General features: G+C 41.1%; 1 protein-coding gene across 15 annotated transcripts in view; it reads right to left on the bottom strand.

Annotated features, from left to right (window-relative positions):
- The window catches only part of PTPRT (protein tyrosine phosphatase receptor type T), a 449,634-nt gene that overhangs the window by 205,992 nt on the left and 216,107 nt on the right, over window positions 1–27,535 (bottom strand). For all 15 annotated transcript variants that reach the window (XM_038166116.2, XM_072026287.1, XM_072026288.1 and 12 more), the window contains exon 7: window positions 20,432–20,725. In XM_038166116.2, the coding sequence (XP_038022044.1) occupies window positions 20,432–20,725 (294 nt within the window). The remainder of the gene's footprint in view (window positions 1–20,431; window positions 20,726–27,535) is intronic.

Here is a 27,535-nt window from a genome sequence, read left to right as displayed (position 1 = left end):
TTGTCTTTCTTTTTTTTTTCTTTTTGTAGCTGAAATTTACTATATGAAGTTTTGACAGTCTTGACAGCATTATGTGTCATCCAAAGCTTCCCAGCACAAGCAAGAAAAAAAAAAAAAATGGAAATTGAGTATTATTTCGTGACTCACTAAGGGACAATTCGTATGCAAGTCTGCACAGAGGTTTGGTTAACTCATCAAAATTTTACACCAAAACAAAGCTCTTGCGACTCTGACCTTCTGCTCTCCAAAAAGTAAGGAGGGTTTTTGCATTGCTTTTGACAGCTATCCCTTAAAAATGGAAAGAATTGCCTTGCAGACAAAATTCATCCTTGGAGGGTGACAAAGCCCACTGAAATTAACAGAGTTGGTTTATGTTTGTTTGTTTGAAATGTCACCTGTCTTGCTAGCAGTCTGGAATAGAGAGGTTTGGTGCCTACTTTGCTGCTCATTTCACCATGCAAAGAGCAGTTGGCAGTGAATATCTTTCTCTTCGGAAAAATGCTGAAACAAAGCAGGCTCACAACCTTAATGCTGGAACCACGTTGAGTGATTTTACATGGACAAGCTTCTCACAATCTGTGACCAACTGGGTGATGCAGAATTTTTCCAATCACCACAGATCTCAGAAACACAAAAAATGCTAGGTCAAATCCATTACTGATACATGGCCAGCGAAGTCCGTAACACTACATTGCTGTACGCCTGTTAAATATGGGCTATCAAACCCTGGAAATGCAAATGAATCTTGCCAGATGAGTAAACGCATTAGAAAGACAGAGATTAAGAAGCATCTTCAGGAAGCAAGTAAATTAACTAATACAGAGCAGAGTATCAGGTGTCTCATCAAGAATGTAAAGCAACATTCCACTGTATTTCCTTTCACTAACTTCTAAATTTAACTATACACTCAACAATTAAAATTCTATCATTAAACAACTCGCATTAGCATACAATCTGCATTCCAGATGTCTAATTATGCTTTCAGAGATGTACCAATAAGACTCCAGTACACTAGGCCAAAATGTAGCCCAAGTTTATCTCAAAAAAAGCTTAAGCCCAATTTCCAGTGAAAGTCGAATTTCCAGTTAAGGTCAGCGCTTCAGCTGTGGTGTGACAGTTGATTTTTCAGGGGAAAAAAAGGCATCTGACATGTAGGAATGGAAGAATTATTGGAGGAATTAGCTGGAGAGAATCATGTCAGTCCAGCCAGAACAGCTTTCTGCCCGACATCCCCAGACGGTGGAGGACTGAAGGAAAAATCAGGAAGACTAAGTACCGCAGCGTGGCACGAAGGGGAACGGAGTGTCCAGCACATTAAACGTGAGCAACCCTGAACACATCAAGGCCTGGCTGAGCACCGGGGCTGGCAGGAGCACAATGACATTTAGAAGAGCCAGTATGGGGAAAATTACTCCTGCCACGCAGCCATCATTTACTTACAGGTAATTGCCTGTTCCAGCTGGTTATTGCAAGGGCACGGGGAACTCCCACAGTGCTGTGATGAGCTACCTATGACATGCACAATAACCTGTTTTCTTTGGCTGTTGTATTTTGATAGACACACTTTTAATGTTTTCATATAGAAGGAGCAGTATTATCTGGCAGGAGTTTCTTTTGCCAGGACTGCTGGCAAGGCCACTGCAGGTTCACAGAATCACAGAATTGTCTAGGTTGGAAGAGACCTCAAGATCATCGAGTCCAACCTCTGACCTAACACTAACAAGTCCTCCACTAAACCATATTGTATCATCTGTACTTCCAAAAACACCAGGAGGTTTAGTCTATCTTGCAAGACAAAGCATACACATGCAAGGCCCACACTTGTGATAGAATCAACAGGAACCATCAGCGAGTCTGAGCAGTTTGTTGCAGCCTGGGCTCTCCTGTTCTGCGTTCCCTAATTCCCCTCCCAAAGGGACATGTAAGCCCTGCCTCGCTGAAGGCAGCAAGCTCTCATTTCATTTGATATTGCACCAAAACCTTGGGGAGATGAGGCTTGGGAAACCAGCCGTACTTTTCATCCATTTGAGAAGACGGTCGGTGAAAGAGGAATTGAGGAGCAGGGCTGCCAGGCCCACACTGCCCAAGGGACCGCAGCACTGCTGCCTGCAGACCCACACAGACCATGGTAGTTCCAGCCCACCCCAAAAACAGTCAGCGAGTCACCACAGCTGCCAGCACATCTTCACCCCTGGCCATCTGAATCGAGCAGAGACATTGCAGGCACAGAAATGTACACGATAGTCTACTTCCTCCCTCTGTGAAGGTTTTGGTTTAAATGGTTTAAAGATGTTTTTTCCCTTAAAAAAAAAAAAAAAAAAAAGGAAATGTAACGAACGTAGTGAGTTCCTGCAGAGTTCTACACCAAATCTAGGATTATCCAAGCATACCGCAAAAACTATACTCCATAGAGCTAAAGAAAGTAACTATCAGGCAAACTGTTCTGCAAATCCCACAAGTCTTTCACGACTCAATGTGTTTAATAACAGTACTTCAACTCAATGAATAATACACAATAATGACGACACTAATACAATAATTAGTTTTTTGCTTCCCATCTATCCGCCACTACATAAAGTAGAAGTTGGATCTATGCGTTTTTTGACAATTACCGTTTCTTTTCCTCTATTTAGAAACAAATGTAATTACTTCAACTAGAGAAGACAGAATTACTTCTGCAGCAGAGTCAAAACATGCATCAACACTCATTTTCTATAATTATTTCACAAGCAGTTCTGTCTGGCGTCGTTCTCAAATGAAAAGAGTTTTCAAAAGGCCTTTGGCTACTTAATGAGCAGCACACAATTACAGGCACAATTGAAGAAAAGAATAAAGGAAAAAAGAGGTTCTCACCATTTATTTAACCTTCTTTTTTTAGTGCCTGCCTTTAGGCACAAAGTAACTTCAGAGAACAAAATGAACCTCCTGATACCCTCTTTTCTACTGTACTTGACAAACAGGGAAGGATTGCCAATAATCTGTTCCATGACCAAGAAGCATCACGCCTAGGGTACAAGTACTTACTGTGTATACACACATTTCACTTCCTAGCAGTGCATTATTGTAGCATCACGAAAAGAGTGTTGTCATTAACCTTAATCTTTGAAATGATCATTTGTAAGGGTTTTTGTCTAGACACAGCAACCACATCCCGCTCCCAAATCCCAGGTGAATTAGCGCGTCCCAGAACATCCACACTTGAATCAGTTGTGGAGTTAAACAAAACTAGAAAAAAATAGTTTGCCTTGGAGCCAACTTAAGAAAAGATTAAAGTACATCAGTGCATTAGTTAAAAGTCAGTAGTACGAGCAGGGGCAGTTAGCATCACAGGCCAAAAACAAAGCACCCCACCAGATGCTTTTGCTTGGATTAGTTAGAGCTTTGCCTCTTCTGCACACTGTAAGGAGTGGAAGCTGAACACTGGAGGAACAAAAAAGACAAGAGCAGCCTGTCTCCTCTTGCTTGACAGCCAGATTGCTCTCTTTTCTCATCAGTCTTAAAACAAAATGCGACATGCGTATGACAAAAGGCTATTCCCTTTCCACTAGCTTCCCAAAGAAAAGATGCACAGAAAGTCCTATGTATTCTTCTAGCCTCCACACTCCCACACAAATTCATCACCCTTCTGACACCCAAAGCCTGACAATTCCTGCCATGAGCACTTATGAATTAAAAAAAGAGCTATTTTAAATTCAAATAAGGTGGCACAGTTATTAAGTTATTTTTATACTCCTCTGCACTTCTAAGACAAACTTCAAGTCTCTTCACTTCCCAAATAGGTGCTCTGAGGAGGGATGAGTAAACAGCGCACTCCACTTCCCCTCTCCATTCATTTTACTGATGATAGTCATTAGCACTACAGAAAAACGTATTAAACTGAAGGACTAAGGAGTCAAAATACGACCGATGTGAAGTACAATAAGTTACGATAAAGTGTCCTAACAGTGCAAAACTCTAATAAGGAAAAAAAAAAAGGCAAAGTACCTGCTTCAGGTTTAAGTAGTCCTAAACTCCGTTCATAGCAACATTAGCGTTGATTTGGCAGAGAAAAAAATAAACTTCTAAAAATAAATCTGTAGAATCATGGACAATTTGTAAAATGGTGTCAAACAGTTTGCTATAAATTCAAGGGATATTCGGTGCAGTGAACAATTGTAAGATCTCCAATCCAGATACCTAAGCAGAACAGAAATTTGGATGTTTCAAGAACCGAAGATGAATTTTAATGACTTAAGAGAAAATTGAGAAGGGAAATTGCCTTTCAAATCTTCTTCCACAGCAGTTAATGCTTCAAACTGCCACCTACTATACAAGACGAAACCTCATTTTGTCTCATCTTGGGATGGCAGCACCAGTAACTAAGAATCCAGAAGAGAACCTGCACTGCATTTTAAATGCCATTGTTATTGCTTGGGCCAGGAGTCAGATTTAAAACCACATTTACCACAGAGTATTTTATTTTTTAGAACCTAAAACAGATTAGTTATTTTCAATAAAATTATTTTCGGTACCATGTGCAGGGACAGGAAGAAAGCTGCTGAGTTTTCTACGTAGGCTTTCGAGTCTGTGTTTAGTTTTAAGAGTGAATAAAGGCCCCAGCCTGCTGACCCTGCAATGAGTCGCATCCAAGAAGAAAGGAAAAGGACTCTGATTTCAGTAAAGCACAACGCAGAGTGTGCCAGACTCATTGAACAGGCTGCATGCCAGAAAGAAGTCAATCAATCAAGGCAAAATGGCACTGCAAACACCAGTAACAGTCCCTGGGGCTAAAGGACTGGGACAGCTGCTGTATCACATGCCTTCCCCTTGACAGGGACCCTCCTTTGTCCCCTCCTGCTGCCGAGCTGCTCCTTACGGCTGAGCTGCCCTGCAAGGAAGCCTCCTTGGTTGCAGCAAGCCTGGGGCTGGCTGCACTGCTGGCATTGTACCTGGTGTCCAGCCAGAGGTCCCCTGTTCTCCAGCCATGGGCCCACGTCGCGGTCTCTCGTCCGCCAGCATGACCTAGCAGTCGCTGATTAATAGAGGCAAGGCTTGCCGCAGCTGTCTCAACAGGGCGTTTCAATGACAAACTGGTCCCCTGCAGAAGATTTACCAAGCCGAAACGCGATACATCACTGAGTTTCTACAGCCAACAGCAGTGACAAGTGCGTCCCAGAGTGCGGAGTGTTAGTTATGCTGAACATCGAGGCCAACATGTTCTTACCGTTTCCATTTCCAAATCTGCCATAATATTTACTGCTACAATATCCTTCCCCATCAACCCCCTAACTATCTCCTATGGAGCCTAATTAAAATGAAGTATTGTAACATACAATAAACATTTGCACGCTATTGATAGACACTTGCAGATGTTATACAGAAAATAGCTGCTCGATACTGAGTCACACAGAAAGTTTAACAAAGTTTCTGTATTTTCCTCATTACGCATTAAGCTCAGCATTTCTACAACAGAAATGTTTCATTGCTCCTTCTTCATTTTAATTACTTTACTAACGCGTCATACTTGAACACCAATGTTGAGAATTAGATAATTAGGAGAGTCTTCCTCTTCCACATGTTACTGCAACCTCAGCTACAATGAAAACAACACTAATCTTGAGACTGAGTTTAGATAATGGTCTAAGCATGTCAGTGAGTACAGCAGTGTAATGGATAAGAGTGATTATCAGTAGGGGGAGAAATGCCACTGAAATGAATCGCGGCTTCTGTTGAGCACTTATATATGTATGTGTGCACACAGAGAATATGCACCAGGGTTTCCATACAATATACTGCAGAAGCAAAATGTCTCCAACTTGCATTATTATAAAGAATACACTATATGGTATCAAATAATGAGATCTTCCACAAAGCTGCTACTAAGCAAGTGACATTGCTTAGATACTTAATTGCCATACATTTTACTAAGAGGGTTTTTTTTTCCCCTCTTCCCACACACACAATTTTTAAAGTTTAGGTTCTCAGGCAAATTAACCCCAAGATATGAAATTGGATCTAAGGACATGGTTATGGTTGAATTATTTGAAAATGCCTTGTACACCATCGGCATGCAAGTTCCTAAGGAGCTTAATTACAAGCCAGAGGTCTTACAGATGACACAATCTGCAGGATGAAAAACCCTATTCCATGTCGTCTCATCCTCCTAGGACAATACGTAGAATTTGAAGGCGGCAGGACTCACTGCCCACCTAACACACCAGTCAAGGCAAGCAGGCACTCGAGAGCTGAAAGCTGGCACAGCACTTAAAGAAAACAGAGATCTGAGACTGTGCTTTGAGGGAGGAGAAACTGAGCTCTTATTCCCACGAGGATGAAGCACCAGCTCAGCTCTGAAATTCAAATACTTCTTTTTCACTAGAAGAAAGAGATAATAAAATTTAAAGAAAAGAAACAGAAGTGAGAGATGATAATGTGAAAGTTGAACAGCACTCAAGCCAGCATTGCTGTATCCACAGTGAACTCAGCAGCATTATAGACATCCACTGTTCCCCTCCTAAACTGAACGCTGCATATTAATACCATAATAGCTCTGAAAAAAAAAAAAAAGTTAAAAAATACACTGGTACAACGCAATGCAAAGGCTGCCAAGAAGCTGTGCTGTTCTGAAACTTCATGTCAAACCTCCTCTTATAAACGTCTCTCTAGTATGGTACATCTTGACACCCATATGTTGTCTCAGCAATGTAGGAAATGTAAAGCTTTGCAGATCACAGACTGGCACAGTTCCTGAGGCTGCCATGCTTCCCTTCAAGCAGACAACATACTACACAGAACAAAGCTCCCTAGATAGTCTAGGATAATATTTTAGTGCGAGTAAAGCTAAAATTATTGCGAGATACATGATTCGGCAGTTACCATTGCAAGAAACCCAGAAAGCTCAAAGGAATTGCTTGAGCTAATTGCAACCAGTAGAGGCCCCAGCGCTGCACCTTTCCAGCAGCAGCAGCAAAGACGGCCCTGGTGCCCCACGTAGATCTCAAGAACTGGTACCAGACCTCCTGCCATCACCCCTCCGGTACGCAGACACAGCACACACAGTGGCATGGGAATCCTGCCTCCTCAGCAGCTTTTGAGGCTGGAGAGCAGCGCTCCCAGCCAGGTTCAAAGCTCTGGCTGCACATCCTGAAGCTGGACACAAGGGCAAACGGAGCAGATCCGATAAAGCAGCTGGAGCAACCTGCCCTCCTTCTTCACAGAACTAGACATGTACCCAGCACACAACTGAAATGAACTCCCATTTTGCTCTGCTGCTTATCCTCAGGGTCGGTTTTACCCCTAGAGAAAGGTTTTCAGTCCTGAGATGGAGCAACACGAAAGAGAGGATGAATGCAGCCTGGAAGCATCAGGCCAATGCCCCCGCTTTTGCATGGAGAATGAATCACCAGTTGGTGACTGTTACACACTTGTGAAAGGATCAGCAAAAGGAAGGTTTCAAAACAAAAACTAGACCAAATTTCATGAGGTTCCCCTACACAGGGAGTGGGGAAACAGAAGCTGGCTTCTGACTCAGAATTTTTCAGCTCTTGGACCAGCAGCACTGAACTGTCACAAAAATCACAAAAGCAAAACAGGAAGGGTTTTTAAGGATAGACCTGTCAACACAATCTGGGCATCGATCGCTCAGCTTTGCTGCCCAGAATCTGATCACGTTATTGTTACTTCTGTGCTCTGAATACACAACAAGGCAACCTGCAGCGGTGTGAAGGGTGCCCAGAGCATCTCACACTGTCCTTGTGCTCTCAAGAGGGAACAGATGGAGTGCTGCAGGCTACAATTTGCTATTTTTCAGCCTGACTCCTTTGAGGAAGACCAATTTAAAGAAAACGCTGAAAGGTGATACACCTTCAGTGCCCTGGTCCTTAACCCAGGGGACAACCTAAGGTAGCATCTTTTTCATAAACTCTTGAAGCTGTTTGGGTTTAAAAGCATTCCCGTCTGTCAACACATTCAAGTACATTATCCGAGGCAATGCCATTTCACGATTCCTGTGCGACTATCATGCACAATGTGGCAGTTTTTGTCCTCCTGTGGAGAACACGGGAGGCTTCTGCATGATGTTTATGAAGTCTGGCTCAGGCAGCAGTTTAATCGTGCCCTGCTTTAAATTCCAGTCCCTAGAAGATGAACTGGTTTTAGTTATTTACCCGCAATGGGAAATATGTGGTCAGCAGACAAGTGCTTATGTCTAGGTAGGCATGTCTGGGTATACGAGAGCAGCTGTTACGGTGCTGACACCTGGAGAGGTCCAAGCAATCCAGCTGGACTTGGACAAACGGATAGAACCGGCCGTGCCAACTGGGCTGGTGAGCTGAGGACAGGTCCCACAGCAAGGGAGAAACTGATCCCTGAGTGCGGGCAAGCTGATTACAGGGCCTGGAGGTTACAGATTTTAGTCATGCAAGAGCAAACTCAGACCCAGATATCGGAACTCAGAGACAAACGGGGAAAATACAGTACGGAGAAGGGGGAATTTGCTGAAACAGCCTCATGTGCAAAACCCGCTTAGAAATGAGGCAGAGACTGAGAAGCAAATCAAAATGCGTATGGATGTCTAAATCTTCATACTCTTTATAGCAGCAATTACATGAAATTTCTCGTATAAAACCCTATCATATGCCTTTTGAATGATGGGCCATTCCCAACACAAAAGCTATAAACCCTGAATTCCCCCAGCTGGGAGCTCTGAGAAATCACACACTTCAACTTCAAGCACCAGGCTGCCAAGATTAGGGATCAGCATTAGCACCAGGTCCTGGGGTGGCTGGGCCACGATCCTATTTCCATGCAGTAGTAACACAGGGGGCACCTGCACCACGGCTGCTAGACCCTGCTCCCCAGATCAGGGAAGAGGAGGGCTGTTTCTTTACCTCAAAAAACCCATGCATGGTTCTAGATATCGTGGATCTAGCTTCTAAAAGGAGCAAATGCTAGACTACAGCTGTGGACAATGAACCTTCAGACAACTACCATGAAAAATGAGTTTGTGCTATCTCATAAAAATAAAAAAGGATGTGCTGTGCCAGGCACCATACGGATTCTTCAGGGCAGACATTCTACCCTAACAAGCTGAACAGACAAGACAGGGCAAATATTCACAGCTGTGGCTGCAAATGAGGAGTTGGTCAAAGGACCTCACAGCTACTGGAATATCATACCTTAAAGACTAAGAAATGAGCAGAAGATTCTTCATTTTTAATTATTGTTTTTAGGAGAAATGCTTGATGAAAAATAAATCAAAAGTTCAATTGCTCTAACCAGAGAAAAAAATATCATTTTCCTGCAAAATAAACTTAACAGCACTGAAGCAATTCAGGACAGAAAACATACACCTCCAGCACATAGCATGTGATTTGGTAAGACTTTGTAGAGTATTTTTCAGTAGAGAAAAATATTTCCGCACTCCTTTTTTTTTTAGGTTCTTACATTGCATTTTTGCAAACGTTACCTTTGCTTAACACATCTACATCACAAGCAATGCTCTGCCTTCCCCTCTATCATCAGTGCTTGCTTTTAAAACACCTCAAGCATCTTACTGCCAAGGGACCCCCCTCCTGTCACAAAAGAAAAGGCAGGATTTTCGAGCTGATCCTGATAACGCTTTCAGCGCTCAGGTACATCTCTACAGCCCACAGAGCACTGACACTAACCCGTGAGCCTCGGTCCAGCTGTGCCACCAGCGGTGTGAGAAGCGTGGAAGATTCAACAGCAATTCCTGATGGGCTGCAGCATCGTGTACTGGTATCATAGCAAGCACCTGTTAGCACAGAACGCCAATTCCAACTCCTTTACACCAAGATATTTTCTTCTGCATGAAAATTAGTAAATATTTGCTCTGCTGTGCCAGCTGGATCAAGGGAAAGCCACAAATTGCCTACGCCTTTCATAGGCAGGAGAAGGCTGGCAGAAGGTTCCTGTCTGGAGTTCGCATGCACAACACTAACTGAAACCAACTACTACTGAAAACAGTCATAGATCAAACAGAAGCACAAGCAGCAGACAGAAGACTGATTTTTACTCCATGGGTTTTAGGTCAGGTATTTCAGAGTTTATTTTCCAACTCTGTGTTTCCTGATTTCTGCAGAGGAGGAGGACAGAGACGGAAATCAAAAAAGTTGAGTTTTCGCATAGGAAAGTCACCTGAAACTAGCATGCATGCATTGTTGGGATGCTTTAGAAGACAGACAGACCATAATATGTGCGGAGGGATGAGAAACCATGCTCACAAGAATCAGAACATATCCATTAACCCCAAGCCTCGCTATCGCCACAAAGCAAGTTATAGAATGTAACGTGCAACGGTGATACAAGGGGACATTACATCAGTACCTTAATGTGACTTGCACCAGTCAACTCAAAAAACATTTGGGCTCTCTTAGAGCACTAAGGGTATCCATCTGAACTGGCATACCACTCTTTTAGTTTTGCACGGAATAAAAAAAATCACAAGGACTTGCTTTCAGGTTTAGTTTTAGCAACAATGGGATTCTGCGCAGGATGAAGAATCACGTGGATCTTTTGGCAAGGGAACGTGTTATGGATGCAAAAATAAACACCCTAACAAAGTGACCCATAAAACAGCAGGTGGAGAGGTTTGCTCTTGCAGTAGTTTAACACATAATCCACCTGAGAACAAAACCAACTGGGAAGAACCAGTTATTAATATGTACATCTTGGTCCATATACGTAACAGCACGTTGTACTTAAGACTGCCTTTGGTGCAGCATTCATTCTCTTGAATTTGATATCCCCACTCCTTTGCCTCACTCCCTCCTCTGATAAAAATAATTTAATGCTAACAATTTATCTACCTATTAGAAGCATTGCTAAAATTTTAGAATTATTTTAAGAATTCCAGGTTGGACAAATCAATCTCTCTAATGTTCTATCTTAGAAGTGACGGACTTCCTCGATAAATAGTCTAATCTTTCAACCTCACCAAATATTTTTGTCAACTTTCCCTAACCAAAAAATTAGCTTCCAGAGGTTTGGGTGGATTTACAAGCCCTACTTCCCTACTGTGTTTGTTTCATTTGACAGTAAAAGCAGGAAAATCTTTCACATTGCCAGCGGGCCTGTGATGTCAAGGTTTTCAGATTTTGTTATCTTGTGAGTTGTGTCTTGCTATAAACCCTTTTCCAATGGTCTCTGCACCAAGATTTTACTTTAATAATTTGAAGGATTATTGGCAGCTAAAATGAGGATTTGTGGACCTTGAATGAAATACATTGTAATAACAACTGTCAGTCTGATTTTGATGCTCAGGTCTGTATGCCTTTCCAGCAATATTTGAATACTTTGATATGGTCACAGCTACGGTCTACTTGATTACTACTTCCAGAGTCATAAAATGTTCTACTGCTCCATAGTTTTAAAAGCACGGCTTTAAAAAAATAAAATAAATAAAATAAATAAAATAAATAAAATAAATAAAATAAATAAAGAAAGATTTTACTTTTTTTTTTAAAGCTTATAAAACTAAAAAGCAAAATTAAGTTTAAAGGACTTGAAAGTGTTACCCTTTTCTCAGTGGAGTAACAAAGTCTTAAGATGGTGACTAAGTTTACATCCCTTACCAGTGCCATGGTCTCGGCAATCATGTGGATCACAACCCAAAGCCTGTGGAGAACGAGGGTCCCCACTTCTCCGCCTATGAAATGTGAACCGAGATACAAAGGGATCCCTGCAACCCGCAAGGAGGAACAAGAGGTTGGATTCACTCTTGGGTACGTCACGCCATAACGTAACGTGTCACAGAAACATCTATGAACAAAACAGGTCGTTAAAAAAACAAAACCACCAATGTCCCATTCTCAAGCTCAACCAGCATGAAAACCAAACAAAAATGCAATGCACTTATGCAGACAAATGCACACACCAGCACAGAAAAGGTTTTGTACTCTCATACTCCATCTGCTGGTTCTGCAACAGTATTTAAGACCTCAGTGGGGTTGAACTGTGTTTTTGTTTAATTCCTTTCCCCCTTTCCCTCTCTCCTCTCCCAAGCTGTGCAACGACAACCTGGCTGATATGGTTAAGTTGACAAGTGTTAAACAAGAAGCCATTCTCATCTTAACTTTTCAGTGTCCACTGTGAAAAAATAAAAATGTCAAATATTTATGACAAAGTGGAACTAAAAATATAAGGAACAAAACTGTTTCCAAATGTCTTACAAAAATCCCAGGGTTAAAAGCACAACACGAGGTTAAAGATGTAGTGTTCCGTTCAATTCAGCCCCTGCCTTGCTTTTGTATTACATGCTAGCGCTTCCAAAAAAGCCAATTAAAGTGCCTTTTATTCTTCAAAATGTTTAAAATTGGGCACTTCCAGTGTATAAACTCTAAACGCCTCTTATTATTTGAGTGCTTTTTTAATGCAGACTTGTGTAAATTAAAAACACATTTAAAATTGAAAGGCATTTATGTTTCAGCTGTCTTTGGAAAAGCAAAAAGAGAAGCACGAGCAGGAAGCAGTGAGCAGGGTTTGTCCCAGGACAAAGATAGGCTCATGACTATGCAAATCCATAGAGCTTAATGAATGATTTGCAAGACTGGATCTGTCATTTCAGTCCCGGGATGAGTTATAGTATGTATTACATAGAGAAGGAAAACAGACACCTCCCTTTGGTTGCTCCTCAGTGGAAGTTCAATGCTTAACACACGCACCGCAGGCGTACACACGGTGCATTATCCCTTCCAGTTTCCTCCCACTAACTGGGCTTTTCACTCTCTTATAAAGCGACATCTGGAAACGATCATCTCATTGCACCCTCAAAAAGCTACCAGAAGCAGTAATAATATGGTAATAAGGGATGAAATTTTATGAAAGATGGCACTTAACTGAAGACTAAAAGACACCATGCAATTTAAATAAATTGCTTTTAGCAGAGGACTGAGTGACAATCAAGAAAAAAGGCCTGGCCCGTTTTTGCAAATTGGGGGCTGGATTTACAACTGGTGTAAAACGGTGACTTTGGTATAGCAGTGCCAGTTTTACACAAACTACGGGTACAATTTTGTGGAATCGCACTTTTAGGACCACGCTGAGACCCTCCCATTGAGGATGCTAAAATGAAGCTGAATAAGCAAAGAGGAAAGAAGCTATTAGCATGTCAAATATCTGTTCTTTTTGTGTGTCTCCTTTCACAATTTAAGTGAACTGCAAAATAGGAATCGCACAACTCTCTCTCCCCACCACCACCACTTCTGCCTCTTCAGAGTAGAAATGCTCGGTCTGTTTGGGATGAAACCTGGGCAGAACTCGAGAGCCAAGGAATATCAAAAAGAGCAGTGCCCTAATTCTACTGGCATGAGAACAGGTGCTAGGCAGGTTCCATTCTTTTGGAAAAAGCCATGAGGTCCCATCATCAGCAAGATCTATTCTTAGCATGAAAGCCTAATGCCTTTATGAGAGTTGTCATCTCACTGGCCAGCCTGCCCACTCAGGATATAATGCCGTATTCAAACCCCATTATAGAAAGTCATTAAATTAAACACCAACGCCACCAAGCAGAAACAGCGTCATGTGGAAATGAATAACTAGACTTCATACTAATAAATAAAAATAAAAAACATTTCTGGATAACAAACTGCCTTTGCAGATAAAAAGAAATAAATCCCTAGAATTTAAATCCATCATGAGCAAAATCCCTCCAGAAAAAACTCCAGAGCACAGCACTATTATGACTGCCTCTACATTCATGACTGTATTTATGCAGACTAAGATAAGGGTAATCAATCCACACGCCTCAGGACAAAAGCCGATCTCCTGCCAGGGTCAGGATAAAAAAAAATTCCTCACCACATGTGCCCTGGTTCAAGGCACCAGGAAACACACTTTGCGAGACTCGGGAATTGTCTGGCACCGGTCACTGCTAGCTACAACCAGCGGATTTATGGCACGCCGCTCTGGTTCAGCCGTAAATCCCAGCTTTCCCTCTGCACACTACCACTTTCCAATGCACTGAATTTCATGCCTGAACTTTGGATGGACTGGGCTCTCAAGCCAACCCAGGTATCTTGTCAGCTCCAGTTTGGCTTTTCGGGAGCCCTGCGTTGTGTCAGTCACCCACAGTGCACCAAGGCACCTGCTTCCTATTTCACCATCTGATTACCTCCTCTTCTGCTCCCCAAATCTTTCTGTTCCATATTGGTCGCTGCTGTTATATCCCAGACAATGTAGCTGTTGTTCTGATCAGGTTTTAGTTGTTGTTGTTGTAATTCTTTACTGGTAACTATAATTCATAGTTAGACATAATCTACCCTCTGTTCTTTGAAAGCTGTCATCCCGCTTCAACCACATTTCTACAGCCAATGCATCTATAAATTTATATTGGCAGCTCCTCAAAGAGCCACCACCAGCAACCAGCTACAGCTCTGCAGCTTGAAGAGAAACCAGAAATGCATTTCTTACAGAGCTCCACATCACAAACTGGGAGCGTCTGGATGGCCCAGAAAGCCTGAAGTTACGCGTTATGGTCCAACAGAAATTAAAACCTGACAAAGAGAGATGAGAATTGTACCCCTCCGACACGCTCACAACCACAAAACGCATGATCAGGAAATCACAGAATTGTAGGGGTTGAAAGGGACCTCAAGAGATCATTGGGTCCAACCCCCCTGCCAAAGCAGGTTCCCTAGAGAATAAATACTGCACCCTTTCTTTCAGCTGTTATTTAGGAGGTAAATGCTGTCTTTCTACTCCCCAAGAATTAATAAGTAAAGAAAAAGGATAAAGTAAAAATGAAGAGCCATGTTAACTATTTAATCAGTATCACAGAGAGAATTAACATCTCATACATAAAACGACTTAAGCTAGTGGGACATGATACAGATGAAGCTCCAATCTTTCAACAACTGTCAGTCTGTTTCCAAGCACAAATTAGGGATCAAGGATCAAAAAGAAGAAATATCATATTTTTCTAAGTCTCCTCTTATCTCTCTAGCTGACATGCCAAAGGCTATTGAGGTGGAATGAAAGCAGAGTTTCAATCATCAACAAAACGCCGAAGCTAACGGACAAAGTCACTAAAACAGGTAGGAGTCCCACAGGCTTTGCAGGATCCACATATCAAAACTCAGACACAAGATTGTGCCGTTCTCAACAGCTCACCTGCAGTGCTCCCTGGCTCTTGGGAATAGACGCTATCAAGAGCAGAACAACTCATTTCATTTTGCTACACAAGCCTTTGTTTCAGGGAATTTAGCAAGAGAGCAAAACTGAACACAAACTGAACATGTGCCACAGAGGCTTGTCTTATTAAAGGCAAGAAAAGAATACTACTACTTTTTTTCTAGAATTTTACTAATAAAAAAAAAAAAAAAGAAACTCAAGTAAGGATTTCTTTCACTGATGATTTTTTTTTCCAAAGCATTTCTCAAAACTAAGCATTCCTCCTAAATAAGCATTTATTTTCCCTGTTGTCTACATTTAAAACTATGGAAGACAGCGGATCGAAGAGTTGAATTAACTTCCCAATTAGTATTAACGACAAATTCATATTTCAGGGAAAACGTACATCAACCCTAAGCCAAATTAGTCTGTGCATGAGTTATTCTGATAACACATCAGTTGTACAGGACCCTCTTTCAAATCATTTGGTATGCCACTGGTACAGAGCTTTGACTCGTGTTGGATTTTTTTTGTTGTTCCAGAGTACCTGTAAGCTTAGAAAAAAATAAAGCCACCACAATCTTATTTTTCAACATCAAGATGAAACAATTCCCATTTACGGGGAGCTATCACCTTAAAACTACAACAGAAATAAATATTTTTGAAACTACTGTTGTAATAATTTGTAGGTTGGTGACCTTACAACAACCTAACTTTCCTGTTGTCTGGTTTGTGCATTTCCTACCAGTACACAAACACCTACTTTTTCTAACATCCATAAAAGAGCAATACACACATTCACACATTGCCATTAAATATGAAACCTTAAAAAATGGCAAAAGCAGCTTATTATTTGTAAGCATTGCAAGATTTCACGGCAACAAAATATCTAACAACCAAAGGGAAAGGTTTTCTGACTACTTATGAACATCTCATCAAACTCAAATTCAGATTATTTACATTTATATCAGCTGCTTTATTGTGTTTTAAAAAGAAGCATTTCAGTCACATCGTTCAAGCTTAGCTTATTTCTCTAGTCCAAGAACAAAGATAGTATTGATCCTCACAACCGGTCCTTTCTCCAGGAACTGGATCACGTTGCCTTGCTGAACAAACCAGTCTCAGCTGCTCAGCTTCAATGACAAGCTGCATGGGATGCACGGGAAGTTTTTATCAGGACAACCCTTTTATATTCATATGCTTGTTCTATAAAGAATCATTGCCACACCTTTTTTTTTTGGGGGGGGATTACAGCATTTCTGAGGACTTTCTTCTGTCAGACTGGAAAGTTCACTGCTTCCAAGGACACAAAACCCTCACCCTCCCTCTAGCGAGTCACTTGCCATAACCCACCAAGGCAGAGAAGCAATTGTTCACCATCCCTTTTTCAGGCAGTATTTTAACCAGCTCTAAATATTTTCAAATAAACTCTCATCTGCACCTACCCTTCAGCCTTACTTTTCAAGCAAGTTCTTCCACTTATGAGAAGAACACTTTCCAGGTGAGGTTTTCTTTCCCCATAGCAATGATCCCACCTGCAAGGTCTTCCCTTCTCCTTCCCACCCACCAGAGGAACGGAGACTTCTCCCGTTCTCCCTTTCTGGGGCAACTGGAGAAAGAAAAAAGCAGAGGACTGCTAAACAAGCACACAGAAGAAAACAAACTCCGACTTTCCCAAAGCACAGCTTTCCAAAGCACAGTCTTTGGAATGAAGCCCACAAAAAAGGATTTTAAGGAACATTGTTTTAACTAACAAGGATGGCTGAAAAAAAAACTACACAGAGAAGTCAGTGCTGAACAAACCACTGCTAGGAACTGCAGTCAAACAGTTATTCTGATCCTGTTATCTCTGGGGGAAAAAGCTAGTATCTTATGTTTTCCTTCCCTTCAACTGCCCCTCAACCCTGTGTCTGGTTTTAACCTTACGCAGTCTGGCTTTCTGTTCTCCTCGTTCCTGCTGTGCCCCTCTTTTCTGACAGCTTACTGCTTCGTATGTCTGAAGGCCATGTACTCTCCTGCCCCAAGTCATGACCTATCACAGTCTATGGAAATAAAACTAAAAATTACAGAACAAAAGAGATACATTGTTCTGTTGTAAAAGCAAGGTATGCCATATTTTCTTGCAGTTGGTTTTTCCTGAACAGAGGCAAGATGAGGTCCAATTTTCAGTATCATTTCTAAAAATCAAATAATAAATGAAGTCTTGTAATGATGCCCTGCAGAAAACCAAGAGCATCACCAGAGGGATAATGGCTGCCCAGGTACATACTGTTTATACAAATTTAGATAAGATACTATCCAGTTTAATAAAACTTCTTTGTGCTCATTTAAAGCAGAACCTTTCATAATTAGTTTTTATGGATTTCATTTCATCAAAAAAAAAACTTTTAACATCTGTGTAAACACATTCCATTCACTCTCATCAAAAAATCTGAAAATCGTGAATGATCTTGATAACAGTTTTGTCATGGTGTAATGACTTTCTGAGCTCATGCTGAGCCATTCTGGTCACACAGGAGCTTTGATGCAAGGCCTGCAGTCATGAAACACCAGTCAGCAGCAACTTTGTAAATGAGCTTCTAGCACTTGAATTTAAGCAAGAGAAAAGCCTGATCCTACCCAAATTCTATTCTAACTCAGAGTTGGAGAAAAAAAATCATTTTAAGGTATGCCTGAATTGATAGCTCTCCCAAGACATACTCGGACTCCCTAGCACACAAGTACATGATGCACATGTGAAAGGACAGCGAGGAGACCAGTTATTAAAAGGGTGTTGGCTTCCCATTCTCAGAAATTCACGAACAAATTCTGTTTATGGTTACCTAGATTTCTTGCAATTTCAATAACTAAGTAAATATTACATCTCCAGTATAGGTGATACTCTCTACTATCACTTCTGCACTCAATTTTGCTATCTGTAGTAATGGGCCTAATAAACGCAGTACCAACACTGCAAAACAGGACTGCTTCAGCCATCCACTGATCGCCTACAAACCTCCCTCCTTGCCAAGAAAATGTAATGACAAAAAGAACAACAACAACAACAGGGAAAAAAGAAGTCCAACATTTTTCCAGTGACAAAAGCAGCACAAATCTTCACTCAAATATTTAAAAACAAAACAAACCTCAATTTCAGTTGATGTCATTCATCAGGCAGTCCAAGAAAAATCAAGGGGGTAGTGCTCCTTTCTTGGCTTTATATGTTTTTGAAAATCTTTATCATGAAAGATTTGTGTAATTGTACTGGAAATAGAGCATTTTAAAGGAGTTCTACCACCACATATGAAAATTGGGATAACAATTGCATTTTCTTGTTTATCTTTTCAGTTGGTGTTTTCAAGAAGTTGTGTATCTTCAGATATTGTGCAAGTCCTTTCCTTCGAGTCCACATTTAGATCAAGATCATTACAATTTCACCCACCCAATGCCCTACACAAAACATAAATGTCATCACCATCAATCTCAAGAAGCTCTGTATGACAATTAACATTAATAGAATGACCTTCTCCAGTTAGATTTTCATTAGTAAATTAAGGTGGAAAACAGTAAGTGGCACCACTTAGCCAATTTGAACAGATTATCTGCATCATCCTTCATGATGTCAGTCAATACCCAGTTGGAGCAAGAAGCTCAGCAATTTGAGATCCAGTACAAGACATCATATTAACCACAAAGTTAATGACTTTTTTTTTTTAATCCCTGTAGTAACTGTAAAGTATTACCAGACAAGTTTGCAAGCTTGGCTGCTCCGGAAAGCGTGCCTACAAAGCTGCAAGGCATGAACAAGAAACCAAACCCCAGCATGCCACATTTCCATGTGCATATGCATAGTGTCAGGCCAGGTCTGTAGTTATTTCTGATGAAGGCTAGAGAATTTGACCACAGTGCTAGTGAATAAGGAGACAGCCAAAAGCTGGGTAGGAGAGCATGCGCCAATTTCTCAAACAGGCCAGGACATCCAGACCACAACCTAGCTGCAGGAAAGCCTCCAGACATTTTGTCTTCTATCAATAGTCAAGTGTTGAATATAGCAAACGCTTCCATGCCAAATCTTCATGCTCTGCTTTTTTTTTTTTTTTCTGTTGTTGTTTTTTTAAATTTTTAACCAAATTTTCTCAAATAGACTCCAGATGTTCATTGCTGCCTAACCTGTACAAAAAAGGAAAGGCAGTAAGGATGTGCTCCCCAGCCCTGCCCATGCATTTGGGACCTGCTGGGCTTCCTTTCTTGGCAGATGAAGACTGTGCTGCTGGGGATGGCTTATGCTTTGAGAGTGGGTGAGGAACACTAACGTTGCACTGCTGAATCCCATCCCAGGATGGCATTTGTCTGTTCTTGATGCATTATCCACATTCAGATTTGTTACTTGGTCAGAAAGAGTAACTGAAACCAGAACACTTTTGTGTAAGCTCTCCACTGGTTAAATAAATTTATTGTAAACCACCCAGTTTGTAGGGAGAAAAGAGAAGTTGTAGAAAGGGGAAAGCAGTCTTTTAGTCTCTGTCCTTTGCTCACACCACAGTAAGAATCTTGCAAAAATTACAAAAATGAAAACCTTGAGAATATACAGCTGTGTGGTAGTAAAAACTGCTTGGCAGAGAACTACTTTGTTCACTCCCTTGCAAGGCACAGAGCTTGATTTCCCTTAATGGCTAATGATTGAGCTGTGAGAACAGGATGAACAGCCAATATACCTGAAACATGAGGAACATGAGCCTTCAGTTTTTCCTGAAAGCCCAACATGCTTTAGAAAAAAGACAGATTTCTCCTGTGCCTGGATCAACACTGATCTGATACAATATGAAAGACAAATGGAAGACACTCCACAGTGTTTGAATAGGTTTCTTCATCAGAATTGAGAGGAGGAATCAATACAATCAAACAGAATACAAAAATGTTTACCACTTCATGCCACCGTACTGAATAGTCAATGATAAACTGCTACCCAAGAACAACATATATTTCTCCATGTACTTGCAAGGTGAAAATTTGATAACAGACAACTCCTGAGATCAATTTGCCAGCATGAGTATTGGTCAGAAAACTCTCACTGGCTTGCCCGTTTCAACAGAAAACAGCCATACATTGTAGCAGAAAGTTTAGCAAACATACTACACTTAAAAACACAACACTCAAACATTTACCTATGGATGATAAAATAACAAAACAAAACAAACAAAAAAAACCCATACTACATTAAAACTCTGTGAATTCAGATCTCTAAATAAGAATGTCTACAGTAATGACAGGTGGCGTACCAGTTTATGCATTAGTAACTAAACCAAAACATCCATGCAGTATAATAAAACAGCAGAAATCCTACCTGCACATTTTGTCCTTGTTGTGAGTGGTGGCCCAGGTGGCCCCGTGCCTCCTTCTCCAGGGCGAGTCAGCAGCACTCTGATCTCATACTCCACATCAGGGTCCAAATGCCACAGTTTGTAATTAGGGGAATCTACAATGTGCGTTTCTGCCCAGTTCCCAGTGGTCGTCCGATATTCCACCTCTTTCAGTATGATGGGCCCATCTCCAATGATGGAGTTGGCGTTGGGTTTGATCCACAGGTAGGTGGCTCCGACCGCCAGCAGCTCAGGAGGGGCAATAGGAGTTGGGGGTTCTGTAGACAAACAGAAATCATGAGAGGCCTGAGGCCGCTTTATCAAAAGGATTAACTTTTCACAATGTACCTGTATAGCAACACCATCCCAATGGAAAAACGTCCAACCTGGCTTTGGACACCCCCAGGGATGGGGCACCCACAGCCTCTCTGGGCAACCTGTGCCAGGGCCTCACCACCCTCTGAGTGAAAAATTTCCTCCTAACCTCTAAGCTAAATCTACCCTCTCTTTCTTCTAACATACATACATATAGCTATATATAACATATATGTATATAATATATAATAAGGTGAGGGAGGAAAGGAAGTCCTGCATAACACGAAGTACGCTCAGGCAGACGCCACGTATAAAAACACTCCAGCACAACAGCCCTCCTGCTCTGCGACCTGACACGGCCGGGTATCGCGATCATCGGCTGTGCTATTGTGGTTCAGCCAAAGGGTAATGCTTAACATGGCACAACTACCCATGAGTGGAAAACTCAAGTCACTTGCTCATTACGGGATTTTACAGAGCAAAATAAAAGTTAAAAATGGGATATATTGTTAATTAAAGCACTGGCTAATTGTCTGAGAAGATACTAGTAGGTTTGAACACTGGGGATCTTCTGGGGGTCTAGTAGTCCAGATGCTGCTAAAACTGACTGGTGGTTTTGGTAGCAAAGAGTTAAAAAAAAAACAAAACAACAAAAAAAAAAAACCACCTAAGGTACCAGTGATTCTACACATGCTGTTGTGTTTGACTACAAAGTTTGCTTAACTACATGAGCAGAATTACTCAAGCAAAGTCTGAGACTTGAGGAGTGCCTAGATGTCTGAGAAGCATCACGAGGAACCCAGCCACTGAATACAACCTGTGTGGTAAAAAAGAAAAAAACAAGCCAACAGCAGACATCACAGCAGCACACTGACAAAAGCTACAAAAAGTCTACTGGGCTTTGGCTGCCTGCCTGATCCCCCCACCATGTGTATAAATAACACTTGCATATTGGAAGCCACATGAATAGCATATGCCTTGTGGTTTTGAAAACCTGAGCTGAACTGTGCAAGATTATGAGCAATTTCATTAATCTTGTCTAGCTTTCCCTCTGTCACACTATAATGTGGTTTGCCCTCGGCACAAAGGACACAAACTCTATTGTCTTGTTAAAATAAGGTGACAAAAAGCACATTTCTCTCTCAGAAAAATAAACCTATGAATGTTACAGCATGATACTAATTTTAGAGTCCTGTAGGAATTACTCTTTGCTGTGAACGCCTGTAGGAATTACTACTCCAGTTCCTGGAGGAATTACTCTAACCAATCCCCTGTCCCCCTTTCCAAAGGTGTTTCCTCAGAGAGCCCAGAAAAATGGAATAACCCAGGACCCACAGAAACATGGCAGAAAGGAGTTTGAGTGCCACAGGATGGGAGGAGCAAGAGGCTTTCCAGAGTTTTTCCCTCCAGAGAAGTTTTTCCAGTTAACATCTGCTCAGTGAAGAGAAACAAAAGCAAAGATACCATTATTACACACAATTACCAGCTGAAATGGTACTTAATTTCATTTCCTCTGGCTAACTAATTACAATGAGCTACAGTATCTCTGAGATTGATTGCGGTAGGTGCACAGCGGTAGGTGCACATTGTACCTCCAAAAAAGCCATCTGCATTGTAACTGTAGCAGGTATCCAACATGAGCAAAAACTAGTGTCCTGAGCTAAATTTTTGCGTATTTGTTTCAGCCATTTATATTTTGCAATGCTCCCCTAACTCCAGGCACATTTTTTTTCTCCTGATATGAAATGTCAGGCTGATTATGTTTTGACTCAGTAAGGTTATTTCTCCAAGAAATTTGTTTTCGAGAAATGCATGTAGATACATTTTCATTAAAAATCAGATTACTATAAATCACAGCATATTACTTGTTTCTTGGTGCAAGACCATTAAAAGATAGACTTAGTGATTTTTATTCCCAATGCAAAAATGACATCTTACAAGTCACATCACATCTGAACACAAGACAAATGAAATATTAAGTCCCATTCTCCTGGGCTGCAGATACTTCAACAGCAACATGATCCAGGTTACTTTGGGATTTGATTGCAAGTTAAAAAGAGATTTATGGGACTGAGCTTAATTAATAGAGCAGTTTGTCCTGCTAAACAGACATGAAAGTCTTGTCTAGCAAGTTTAGAAACTAATGTTGCCAAAGCAAATTAAATTAAGACACCCAACAGTGATGTCTTCTCTATTTTAGGCCAGACCTAAACCAGCTCTCCTCATCTCCCCCCAAAAGGAACAATGGTTTCCAACCCCAGCCCCAGCTCCCCCACACCCCCCTTTTTTCCCTTTCTAAGCACCATTTGAGAAACGGGTGTTGCAGAATATTGAGAAATTAGAAATTGGAACTCTTGCTCCCATTTTCCAAATTCAGGAAATTAAGACAAGTGGAAGTTACAGCAATTTTTCAAGGCTGGATACCACCTCACTGAAAATAATGGGCTCGTTCCTAATGGCACCAACTGGATGAGAAACTATTCTTCAACATCACTCTGTGCCAAGCGATTGCAAGTGATCTAAACAAATTATTCATTTAGCAAAACCAACACATAAATAAGGACCATTTTTTGGCCTTTGTAACTAAACACTCTTGTCAGTTACAGATGACCAGCCTGATTTTTTAAGCTCACTATTTTAATTAAAATCTCTTATGCAATCTTGATTAAATAAACACGGTGACAGATTGGGCTTGTACACGTGTAATTGTGATCAACTGTATTTTAAGCCCCATTTGATCCATCCAGCCCATATTTATTCTTGCAGGCTCTGCCTAGCCCGGTGCGCCCCCTCAGCCCTCTCCCACCTCCCCCAGACCCCTCAGCGGCCGAGCCTGGACCCGGCCCAAAGCCCAGCCTCAGGAAGGACAGAAAAGGGGGTTCCCAGATGACTTTTTCAAGGATACAAAAGATGTACAGAGTACAAGCCCTACGGGGAGTTACTGAACACAAGCAGATTTTATTGTATGTGCCAGGCTGGTCCGGTTATGGAGTCTGGACTGAATTCAGGCTGTGGCTGCCTGCTCCCATTACAAGAGGGAAGACATGAAGTAACACGTGAACTTTAACCTTGGACAACTGCTCCTGAGTGTTTCCACCTGACTGCTCAAATACTTTTCTGTGTGATTTTCTGAAGGGGAGAGAAGAGGACAGGCAAGTGCTCTGTGACAAAACACAGGATGCAGCACGAGTGGAAAATATGAAATATGAAAGGAGTATGAATTCTACGTTTAGTTTTCCAGATATCTGTAGTCCTGTGGTAAAACATCAGGAAGGAAATGACCAGAATTTGGAGAAAGTCAATAGAAATCAGCTAAGCTCTGACAGTTGGGATCTATCAGGAAGGAAAAAGATGTTATAGAAGACAAATTATTCATTCCAGTCACCTTCACTGCACAATTTATTTTTTTCCCCCTCCCATAAAGATGATGGACTGTTAGTAAGAAAATCTTATATTGGAGAAAATCAACAAGCCCATCAGAAATGTGGCAGCAAGCAGTTGGTCTATCAGTCCTCGGTAGTGGTCTCAGCTGTTTTGGAGCTCCTTCATGGAACACAGAGCTCCTCAGGAAAAGATGAAATGCCTCACATTTTGGCTACTATACTGCAAGAAACCACAATTTTCCCTACAGGAAGTATTGGGTAATCTTGTAAGTAATATCAGTAGATCTATGAAGTATAAGCAACTATGAAATGTAGTAGATTGACTATCATCCAAGTAAAAGGTGTGGAAGTTGCTCTCCCAGCAGTGTGACAAATGCTACCCGGCCTGCAATGACTTTCATCTCGGAAACATACCTGGAGGTACATTAAGATTATTTCACAGAGTGCTTTTTCTGAATTCTTTTTGCCAACTTTAACCCAACTTACCTCTCATATCTAAAACCTCTGCCTGAAAGAGCACAATGAGATTGCTGAAAACTAAGCAGACTGATTGTTCAAAAGCCACAAAGAACTAAGGAGAAAGCTCCCTTTGGGCAAGAGCATATGATGAAGCAGACATGGCAAAAAAAAATTACTTGAAAATGCAGTTGCAAGAAACATGCTCAGTCCTAACTGAAACAAAGCTAAAACCATTAATTTTATTATCAATTACTAAACACTGAAACCTATGCTTATGTTCCATAAGGAGATAATCTTCTAACATTAGGACAATTCAGAAGGTATCTAAATGTCTCCGTGACTGTCACCTGCATTAATTCTGTGTGAAAGTTTCCATGTATTACAGTTAGCGACTGTGCTGGCTTGACAGTTGATGAAGTTCAAACTATCCACCAAAATGACAAGTTTCACAGAAAGCTAAAAAGATCTAATGGACTGATATAGAAGGCAACCAAAGAAAGCTGGGAACAGAATGTTTGAATGAAATGCCCATCTGCTGCTCAGATTCACTGAATTACCTTAATGCATTAGCAATGATTTCTTTACAAGTGATGATTACTTTTGTGAGTGGACAATCTATGGTTCGTGGTTGATTTTGAAGTTCCAGGTCAACCACAAATTTGGAAAACTGAACAGTCTTATCTGTGGAAATACACTTTTATTGACATGGCACAGATCAGAACAGCGAGGTAATGATCTTGGCTGAAGTTTCAAGTTTTGCTATGATACCAATGGTTATTTTAACTTTTGTTTTGCATGTCTGAATCCCAGTATGATACAGAAACCCATTTCACAAAATTTTGTGGGAATTTTATACCTTCTCTTCTGGATACTCAAATTGGAAGGTTCATTTAGCTTTCTCCCATGTACATTTCTTATTACAACTGAAACAAATGTGGCAACAGCAGTGCAAATACTGAATACTGACAGAAAGTAAAGGGTATACCTGTAAATTAATCTGTATGAAGCAGATAAACTGAAGCTCTGTGACAGTGTGTGTGGCAATATATTAACCTTTTTTCAACATGAAGAGCTGTCGCATCCTAACTTTGAAATCACGTTGCCATTTAGTCTTGCTTATAAATATGAAATGTGAGAAAACGTATTTAAGGGCCTAGTTCATATGACTGGGGCGGGGACACAAGAGACAAGAATTTCACCTCATACAAATGCATCAACAAGCTCTTCCTCAGCATGTGTTCAAAACCACTACAGTCACAGACGTCAAGTAATGACCTCCAATCTAAGAAAAAATTCCGGAGTGTGAAGCTGGAAATGAGCACAGCTGAGAGCTTGCTGTGCTTGCCATATCAATCCTTGCAAAATAAGACTGAAGTCCCATCACCACAGCCTGTCCAGAGAAAAAGGTCACTCATTCCCAATAGACCTTTAGAATGACTCTAGTGGTTTGGACACCAAAAAGAAGCTGCCGAAGAAATCAGGCCTGAAAACAGTAGGGTGTTATGTTTTGTTTGAGTTTTTTCCTTTGGGGGGTTTTGTTGTTGAGGATGGCTTGTTTTTGTTGTTGTTTTGTTTGTGAAACTTCATGCAAGTATGCCATTACAGAAGGAAGAATAGCTGGTCTTTAATGTGCTTTTGTTTGAGCAGTTTATATCCATTGCAGAAAGATTCAATATTAAAAAAATTAAGCCAAGGAATTATACTGCTTTATCAACAGGGAAAAGGCAGAAGCTGCTCTTCCAAGAGTAAAAGCTTGAGTTATTTAGGGAAAGTTAGTGTTAATACTGGGTACAGTACTTTTTTTTATCTTGTCCTATTTTATTAGGATAGTGTGTGTTGTTTCATAGAAACAGAACACAACTTGAGAACAGCTCTACCTGATCAGACCAAAGGTCCATCACACCCCATACCACCACTCAAACTGCAGCCCCATGTGTACTCCTAGGGAAGTTTAAGAACAGCAGAATTACATATTAAATTTCTACTAGCATATTACCACTTAAGAACTTCCTAAAATAATCTTTCAGCACCTGTATCATCACTTCACAAGAAGTTTCACAGGACAGCTACCTGCTGCCTGAAGAATGTGCTTGAAGCTTCAAAACACGACCTGCAATAAGTGAGCTTAGAAATTCCAATATCTGAAATTCTGAAAAAAAAATCTTTTTTTTCCTCCCCAGTTTTGTGCAATTCCCAGTTGCATCTGAAGAATAAGAAAGACTGAAACACAAGAGAGAAATACCCAACAACCCTGTCTTCCGTAATATAATCTGTAAGAGCAAAGCATTATAGAAAATTTAAAACAGCTGGACAAACCTCTTAAGTGATGGTTTTTATACAAAGAAAATCTTCAGGTTATTTGAAAATTCATTCCTTACTCATAATAGTAATTGTTCATAACAATAATCATATAACCTGAAAAAATGTACAACCAAGGAGACCATGAACTCTCACATTTGTTGGCCTACCGATGGTTTTAGACAAAAAGAACCCCTCACGGAACTGTTTGGGCCATGCAGTCTGTACCGTTCACACTGCTTGATGACCCTTCAAATCCTCCCAAACCAGCAGCTGTGCAGGCCTCATACATGGCCAGACCGCCAGAACTGCAGGAAGATAGCTACAACATGCCCACAGACGGCCCTCTTTTGTTTTCTCACGTGAATAGAACAGAGAGCACAAGTTCCAAAATTAAGATCAGAAGACACACAATGTTTTTCATTCTTTGGGGTTTAAAAAGGCAGGGATGGGGAGCAGCTATCTAAAAACGCTTGCCTGACAAGCGGGATCTGCGTTTCCAAACCTGATGCTGCTTAATTCCCCTACTAATGGGAACCGTAACAGCAATTTTCTCACAGCATCCTAAATGAGCGGCTGTAGACTGTGTGCGCTAAATGGGTAAAGATGAGACTGGAAGGCAAATTTCAAGCT

This window comes from Anas platyrhynchos, chromosome 21 (assembly GCF_047663525.1).
Source record: "Anas platyrhynchos isolate ZD024472 breed Pekin duck chromosome 21, IASCAAS_PekinDuck_T2T, whole genome shotgun sequence".
NCBI classification, from domain to species: domain Eukaryota; kingdom Metazoa; phylum Chordata; class Aves; order Anseriformes; family Anatidae; genus Anas; species Anas platyrhynchos.
The sequence above is the reverse complement of the archived record's forward strand: the minus strand, read 5'-3'. Positions and strand labels throughout refer to the sequence as shown.